Below are 8,989 nucleotides of genomic sequence, written 5' to 3'. Positions count from 1 at the left end.
GTGATCCACCCGCCTCGGCCTCCCAAAGTGCTGGGATTACAGGCTTGAGCCACCGTGCCCGGCCCTTTTTTTACTTTTTAAATGGTTTTATTTTATGTACAAATAATGAACAGATGTAGTACCCATAAATTCTACTTTCCAAAAACAGGAGCTTTTTAAAAGAAAACCACGTAACTTTTAAAAGGCATTGGGATTTCTCTGCTTCTAGATCATTGGTAGGCTAGAAAAATAAAGTTTGTTCTACCAGGATTCAGAAGTTGGAACTGAGTATTTTCCAAGGTGGAAATTCTAGCATGTAGTGTCGCTCTAGGCAAAGATTATTCAGTTCTCATCCCCAACATCCAAAACTACCTATCAGAAGGGTTAAACTAGGTCAAAACAGTCCAGCACAATTAGGCTTCATCAAACAATATCATTATGCTCTTCTGAGATGCAAATAAACCAAAACAGGAAATATTAAAATCAAAAGAGTATTTGACACTCTCATACAAATTGTTATTTCCTTGTCGTATCCCCTCTTCTATAACATTAATAAAGGGAATATTTTACTGAAAATAATATTTTATTTATACATCACTAACCATGAATTTTTGCCATTACTTATTATACAGAGGCTGCCCTGTGCCATTATCCAGATGGAATAAGCACTTTACATCCACAATTCACGTCTATAGTTATAAGCAGAATTTTCATGATTTACATAAGTACATCTGTCAGTGAAGATTTAACACTGAGATGTAACATCAGTAATATCTGATGTTTTATAGATGGCAATGTAGAAAAGATATATTTTAATCACTTTTCATTTAAGTAACCTTATGTAAAAAATAAACTAATAATTTAGCAGTTCCAAGTGTCCAAAGGGCATTTTCAAATGCACATAAAAGAAATGGTTACAGAGATTTTTAAGAAGCGTCTTCCATATCCACATCCTCTTGCACCTGCTGTACCATTTTCTATTCCAAATGCTTCCCTTTGCCTGCAAGAGGGGCTCGGATAAGATGGATGTTTTGCTTGACTTCTTTGATATCCTGAACTTTCTGTAGCTCTTTATTTTTCTTCAGTCTGTTCATTATAAATTTAGCTTGGCGTTTCTGTTTGATCTCTTCAACTCTCTTCATTGCATCAATAGTTTTATTCCATAGCTCTCGCTGGTATTTGAAAGGTTCATTTCTACGCTTTTCAAATTCAAATGAATTATCCACTGTAAGCTCTTTAGCAGCTGCTTTCCGGAATGCTTTGGTCCACCTAACTTTGCGAGGATTGCGCTTCTTTTTAAAGTTTTTATGACATTTAGATTTACAAAATCTGAACACCTTGCAATTGTTGCGTATGAACATCATGCCGTGGCCAGGGTAGATGGGCCCAGAACAGAAATAACACTTCTCAATACGCATGTTGAACCCGCGTGGGTCCCCACTGAGGAAACGCCAAGCTTCGGAGGAAGTCTAAGCTCAGATTAGATCTATTCCTAACTCAACTTCTCCTTAGATGGAGTCCAAAAATATCTTCTGCTACTCAAATATTATCCAATATAAAAAGAAGTGTAATGGTGAAAACATTGGTGTGGAGACAACATTGTTAACCAATTGCAAATAAAATGTCTTCTGCAGATTTCATAATTTTTAAAAAATATATAAACCAGTTGAACATGTTGCCATGGTCCCTATTGAGGCCTAAGAAAAATCTCATGCAGGTGAAGAGCCCTGAAGCTTAAACTTCATTAGTTTTTCATCCATGTCTCTAAGAGTAGAAGACTTTGTTTTTCATTATGGCTACATTCTCAGTACATAGAATAGTGTCTTACATGAATAGGTATACAATAAATATATTTTAAATGAAAAAATAAAGGAGTGGGAGGAGGAAGGAAAGAAGTAAGGGAGGAAGAAATGGAGGTAAGGGAGGAAGGGAAAGAGGAACGGAAGATGTGGAATAGTACTTTGCCTAATTTGTATTATAAAAGCATAACATGATTTTCCTACACTTGGCGAAAAATAACTAGCGTTAGTTATACTCATTTCCAAGGAAGAACATTACAACGGGACACATGAGGTACTTCAGGACCCTGAACTGCTCCACAGTTTAAGAGAACAAGTTAATACAAGGAGGAAATGGATGAGCCTGCTTTGAACTCAGAAAAGGAAGAACTATGATATGGCCCAGGAGAATGGAGTACTGGAGAAAAGAAATTTGGATAGAATCAAAAGAAGAAACTAAAGTTATGATTAAAGGTTTATATACACACATAAATCCAAGCAGGCATATCTAAGAAATGTTGGGCATACTGAAATCTTCTCCTGTTGACTCTAGAAAGGCAAGTGTTATTGATAAATCACATATCTCACATACATTGACTCATCAATTTTACTTAGGGTTGATATTCAGTAGCAACATACCAGTATGGCCACCCTGTAGTTAGAATATTTAAATACTTTCATAAGAGCTGGGAAAGAGTAATTTCCCCAGGTCCTTTAAGACTTGACCTATTGCCATGGTCACCCTGGCCCCTAAATTGGAATTTCCCAGACCCCCGCAACTAAAAGAGTAAGTCTAGGGTCACATCCTGCTTCAGCCATAAATTTGTTGTGATAGGTTACTGTGTTCATTGATGAGTCATTTGCATATATTCTCTGGTTCTACTGAGCAGTCAACATAGCTGTATGAAAGAAACCATGAACTAAGGGGAGGCCTAGTCTCACTCTTTTGCTACCCTGTGTGTTAGCCTAGGAATACAGCAATATAACTGTTTGCTTAGACTGATGGCTGTCTAGGGTTGGGGTTTCCTAGAGTGGAGCATTGGACAGGCAGTCAGCTTTCCCACAAAGCTAAATGAGGGCACAAGACAAGTCTCTTCTAGTTTTGTGGCATCTCTAGCAGCTAGCCCAGAGATGGAACATAGTACTAACACAAACTTTTTTTTTAAGTTGAACAGTACACAAGAAGGTAGAATTTTAAAGGTCTAGATCTGGAAAGATCATCTAAAATTATATTAAAAAATTATTTAAAAATTTCCCTGTTATGCAGTAGGGAATCTGAGGCCTGAAAAATTAAGGGTCTTGCCCAGAAACTATGAGTTTTTAACATAATTCATTAACAGAACCCTGGCCTCTTGTATCTTCATTCAGTGTTCTTTTTACTATACTTGGCTTCTCGTCTCAGATCCAAAGAGACAGGTAACCTCAGTACAAATTTCTCACAGCATGGAGAAATTCAGAGATGACCACAGTTCTCCGTCACCCTTGTGGCAACTGAAAATTTTAAGTGAAAGTCAGTTACACAGGGAAGTAATCTCATATAACAGCCGCAATTGTTTGGGTTTGCTCCTATTCTTGCAACTGGTGGGCAGAGTGAGGTCAAGAGTTTGGACAGAGTGGGAAAGTTTGGAACAGCCACTGTAGAATGTGTGAGGGGAAGATAATAGGAGTTGAAGATGAAGATTGTTGAAGGCTGGAAGAATGAGGAAGAAGTTGAGTAGAATGACTGCACATGGACAGTTCAGCATGGTAGATTTATTTATTTATGAGACAGAGACTTGCTTTGTCACCCAGGCTGGAGTGCAGTGGCATGATCTTGGCTCACTTCAACTTTGACCTCCTGGGCTCAAGGTGTTACTCCCACCTCAGCCTCATGAGTTGCTGGGATGACAGGTGACAGGTGTGTACCACCATGACAGCTGGTTTTTTAGTGTTTTCTTTTTTTAGAGAGAGAGTCTTGCTATGTTGCCCAGGGTGCTTTCAAACTCCTGGCCTCAAGATATCCTCACTCCTTGGCCTCTCAAAGTGTGGGATTATGGGCATGAGCTACCATGCCAAGCTAGTAGATGAATTTTAATAAATAATTATCCAGTCCCAAATTTCACAAATGCTGTTTGAGAAGTCCTGCCCTAGAAACATTTTAAGTGTTTAGCAGCCACTTGTGACTAGCAGCTATTAACAGCTCTGATACTAGAATATTTCTCTTGTCATTCTATCAGACAATTCTAGTCTGGAAGATTTTCAAGACTCTTTTTACCTCTGAGGTCCAAAGCAAAACAGTGGAAAAACAGAAAAACAACAAAAAGAGCAAGATAGTAAGGATCAAGCTTACTATCCTTACTAGGTAAACAAAAAAGATAATGAAAAAAGTAAGCAAAAGAATGAAATATAACTGCCTTTGAGGCATTAATTTCCGATTAAAGCCCTTAAACCTGCATAGTTCTTATCTGAAATAGAAAGCTCATATTTTGGTTCTGCATTTACTGTTCACACAAAAGTGTGGTATTTGGATCAAATAAACTATTGTCTCTCTGTGGGCCCATTGACAAACTAGATGCTGCTTTGTGATCTACTGCTGTGCATTACTTGTTGACTAATCCTATGCTTCTTTCTTGTTATCCTATTATTATAGCTATAAATACATAGTCCTACCTCTTTTCTTGACAGACACTTTACAGTGCAATAGAGAGTAAACAGGATTTACATTTAATATCCCCTCAGCTTTAATAATGACTGGTTTTAATTCTCCCTTTGAGTGCTGAAATAAAACACCTTCCTGCTCATAACATACCTGCATCCAATCCTGGGCACCTGATTTCTGAAGAAAAATGAGATGTCCTTGATATTTTAAAGTATCTGAATAGCTTCCAGGCAGAAGAGAAATGTTTTTTTAAAAAGTATCCAGTACTTAGAAATAAGAGCAGTGATTACTGAAGATCCTTTCAGTAGAATGCTGGGCAACTGTCTGATGGATACATGATGAATTAATATGTAGGGTTGTGTACATTTGATTGACTCTCTTTTGGAAGAGGTTAACTGGTAGAAAACCAATAGCAGTGCAAATGATTCTTGCCCATAGCAATGCAAATGGAATTTATCTATAGAGATATAATTGATTTTCTCCTAGCAGAAAAGATAATTCTGAAGTTTTCAATTTATTACCTTATATGGTATTAACCAGTTTTGCATGTATTAGCCTATTCACTTTAGTGCTGACTGCCTTGACTGCATAAACCTGTCTTCATATTTTCCCTCAAACTAGTTTTAACATCTTACTCTTTATTCTTTTTTTTTTTTTTTTGATGGAGTTTCGCTCTTGTTACCCAGGCTGGAGTGCAATGGCGCGATCTTGGCTCACCGCAACCTCCGCCTCCCGTGTTCAGGCAATTCTCCTGCCTCAGCCTCCTGAGTAGCTGGGAGTACAGACATGCGCCACCATGCCCAGCTAATTTTTTGTAGTTTTAGTAGAGACGGGGTTTCACCATGTTGACCAGGGATGGTCTCGATCTCTTGACCTCGTGATCCACCCGCCTCGGCCTCCCAAAGTGCTGGGATTACAGGCTTGAGCCACCACGCCCGGCCCTCTTTATTCATTAATGGGTGGAATAAAATCTTAGACACATTCACATTATATTTCTATAAGAATCATGCTTTTTAACTTTTTGAAAAGTATATTAGCAGAAATCTAACTTGGTCAGGTATTGCTCCTGAATCAAGTGTTATGAATCAACTGGATTTCATGAAAGCCATGGATTTTAAATTTATTATAATAAACTTCCTGACAGTTTGTGCTGATGAACTTCCTCAAATCTACTCACCATCCTTCTCTGTGCCCTGAGATTGGTTTATATGAATTATTGCAATGGCTTTTTTTTAACCCACATTTGAGAGTAAATTGAGGTGAGAGAGGCACCTAGGGTACAAAAGTTAAGGAGGCACTTACTCTCAGGGTCAACCTTGCAGTTACAGACCTGAGAATAAGTGCCTCCTTAGTTGTGTCCTGTGTGCCTCTCACCTCCCTAGCCTTACAGTAGTCCCAGCCCTGTCTTAACCCCCAGCTTTTGGTTGATTTTAGCCAATGGGAGGCAGGTAATACAGGTTCAAGAGGGCAAGGGGAGAGTGAAGTTCTAGTATTTATCACTTCAGATTCCTCCCTGGGATTTTGCCTTGTATGGGCAACATGCTGCTATTTTTGGATTCCTGTAATCTCTTCTTCAGTTCTGTAGGCCTGGGGTGGTTGCTGTTTCCGAGGCACTACATTATCTCTTGTGGTTTCCCCACACAATGGCCCCTTCTTAAATTCTGCTAAAGAGATCCACTTTTGTACCACCCGATTCCTGTTGCAAGGCCTGCAAATAGAAAGGGCTGCTTTTTTAAAAAAAATATATTTTATTGCACTTTAGGTTCTGGGGAACATGTGCAGAACATGCAGGATTGTTGCCTGGGTACTTACATGGCAATGTGGTTTGCTCCTCCATCCCTCCATCTATCTATATCTGGCATTTTTCCCCATGTTATCCCTCCACAACTCCCTACCCCACACTGTCCAACCCCTAGTCCCCCCAACAGACCCCAGTGTGTGATGCTCCCCTCCCTGTGTCCACGTGTTCTCATTGCTCAACACCTGCCTATGAAAAGAACATGCAGTGTTTGATTTTCTGCTCTTGTGTCAATTTGCTGAGAATGATAGTTTCCAGATTCATCATGTCTCTACAAAGGACATGAACTCATCGTTTTTTATGGGTGCATAATATTCCATGGTGTATATGTGCCACATTTCCTTGTCCAACCCATCATCGATGAGCATTTGGGTTGGTTCCAGGTCTTTGCTATTGTAAACAGTGCTGCAATGAACATTTGTGTGCATGTGTCCTTATAGTAGAACGATTTTATAATCCTTTGGATATATACCCAGTAATGGGATTGTTGGGTCAAATAGAATTTCTATTTCTAGGTCCTTGAGGAATTGCCACACTGTCTTCCACAATGGTTGAACTAATTTACACTCCCACTGACAGTGTAAAAGTGTTCCTGTAGCTCCACATCCTTTCCAGCATCTGTTGTCTCCAGATTTTTTAATGATCACCATTCCAACTGGCACGAGATGGTATCTCAATGTAGTTTTGATTTGCATTTCTCTAATGACCAGTGATGATGAGCATTTTTTCATATGTTTGTTGTCCTCATATGTGTCTTCTTTTGAAAAGTGTCTGTTCATATCCTTTGCCCACTTTTGAACAGGTTTGTTTTTTTCTTGTAAATCTGTTTTAGTTCTTTGTAGATTCTGGATATTAGCCAAAAGGGCTGCATTTAGAAAAGTGACTCCACTCCATTCCAGGGGTGTTCAAGCCAAGGCTAGATGGTCAGAAGACATTAGTGCTATGAAGGAGTTCTCTGCCCTGGGAGTAGGCAAAACTGTGCAACTATGATTGTGTGTGTGTGTGTGTGTGTGTGTGTGTGTGTGCAGGAGTGATGGAGATTGGGAAAGAGAAATGTCAGAAAGGAGAAACATATTGCTTTGTTACCATATATGTAGCCAAGGGAGGTTTGCTGATGGTCTGGAACAGACATCTATGTTAGTGAAAGAGAGGGTTGAAATTGAGGGAGCGATTCTGCTGGATCAAATGTGTCAACATTGGTGAATGTTTAGGTCTGCTTTTAAAAAATGTAACTACCTAACTGTGGGCTCCAAGTAAGAGTATACCAATCTTATGTTCAAGTATGGATTTAACTTGGAAATGCCAAGAACTTAGTACTCTATGTAACAGAAAAAAAAGTTTCCAGATGTGTTGCCTATAGTATGATCAAGATGGTGAAATGCCATCTCAGATTTAACTATGCAATATTCTCATAAAAGGCCTTCTTTGTGGTAGAGAACCCATGTTAAATTTTAGTCATCATGCTAGAACAAGTAGAGGCCTGGTGTTTTTTTTGTTTCGTTTTGTTTTGTTTTGTGTTTTGAGATAGAGTCTCACTTTGTCCCCAGTCTGGAGTGCAGTGGTGTGATCTTGGCTCACTGCAACCTCCACCTCCTGGTTCAAGTGATTCTTCTGCCTCAGCTTCACTAGTAACTGGGACTACAAGCACACACCATCACGCCCAGCTAATTTTTGTATTTTTCATAGAGACAGGGTTTCACCATGTTAACCAGGCTGGTTTCAAACTCCTGACCTCAGATGATCCACACACCTCAGCCTCCCAAAGTGCTGGGATTATAGGCATGAGCCTCCACACTGGCTGGTGTTTTAAGAGCTGATGTAGGTATGGAAATGGTTGAGGCTGGCCCAAGGTGCTAGAATCTCAGTTCCAGGAAAGTGTGGCTCAGCAAGGAAGGGAAGATTGATGACTTGTAAACAGTTTGAATTGTTCTAGTGGTTCTCCCTGCCACCCTATCCACACTCACTGTGGGCTAGAACCTGTGACAGATGCTGGGGATCCAAAAATCACTAGTAAAACACAGATCTGCCCTACAAGACTTTCTCACCTCTGACAATATCAACTAAGTGGTCTTTTAAGTCTTAAATATTGTGTGATGAAATCAATATCTTTGACAAGAGGCCTTTTGGGAAAGCACATTGGAAGATTTGTGTTGGGGTTTGAGGGGACTAAAAAATAATGCCCATCTTCACCACCCAAATTTGAAAGCAATTGATGAGCAGGTAGGTCGACGGCAATTATAACACAGTTTGAGCTGTTTGGACAGCATGGCTCGGGTTCAAAGATGAATAGACTTGTTTAGGAAACTATTCTGCCTCCCCATCTCCGAGTATGGCATTGCTCATCCAGTTGGAGATTCAGTAGACCATTTGAATATACTGAATGCACACATTAACCAAGGATTGCTGCTCCCTCTACACTGCGACAAAAAGGGAAGAAAGTAATCCATTCCGTAGTGCTCACAATCTTTTAATAGATTAGTCTTACCCAGTTCAGAAATGAGCCAATTGCTGTCACCCCAAATCAGGTTTCACGCTCATCAGTGGGGAAAAGTAAGTAATGGATAGGGTAGAGGTTATGAGTGTTCCTACAGATGAAACTTTCTTCCAATGGGAAACAAGAGGAATGGGGAAATAAATGTTCATTCTTAATTTTCCCCTACCTTTTGATCTTAATCATTAAGTTTGTGGTCAATCAGGGTCTATGTATCACCCCTTGGAGAGGAGAGTAGCAGCTACAAGGGAAGTCTTGCTCCCACCTTTTGAGATTGCTTTAGTATTGTGCCTTTTTGCCTTCTT

At 39.6% G+C, this 8,989-nt stretch overlaps 1 protein-coding gene and 1 long non-coding RNA gene across 2 annotated transcripts in view; one reads left to right on the top strand and one right to left on the bottom strand.

The window, feature by feature from the left end:
- The window catches only part of LOC108307184, a 27,071-nt gene that overhangs the window by 3,623 nt on the left and 14,459 nt on the right, over nt 1-8,989 (top strand). The window lies entirely within an intron of this gene.
- Nucleotides 480-1,453, bottom strand: LOC108307169 (probable ribosome biogenesis protein RLP24). Its single transcript, XM_037739961.1, has one exon. The coding sequence runs from the start codon at nt 1,395-1,397 to the stop codon at nt 957-959; it is 441 nt and encodes a 146-aa protein (XP_037595889.1). The 5' UTR covers nt 1,398-1,453; the 3' UTR covers nt 480-956.

This window comes from Cebus imitator, unplaced genomic scaffold, assembly GCF_001604975.1.
Source record: "Cebus imitator isolate Cc_AM_T3 unplaced genomic scaffold, Cebus_imitator-1.0 Scaffold3, whole genome shotgun sequence".
In the NCBI taxonomy this organism is placed as follows: domain Eukaryota; kingdom Metazoa; phylum Chordata; class Mammalia; order Primates; family Cebidae; genus Cebus; species Cebus imitator.
The sequence above is the reverse complement of the archived record's forward strand: the minus strand, read 5'-3'. Positions and strand labels throughout refer to the sequence as shown.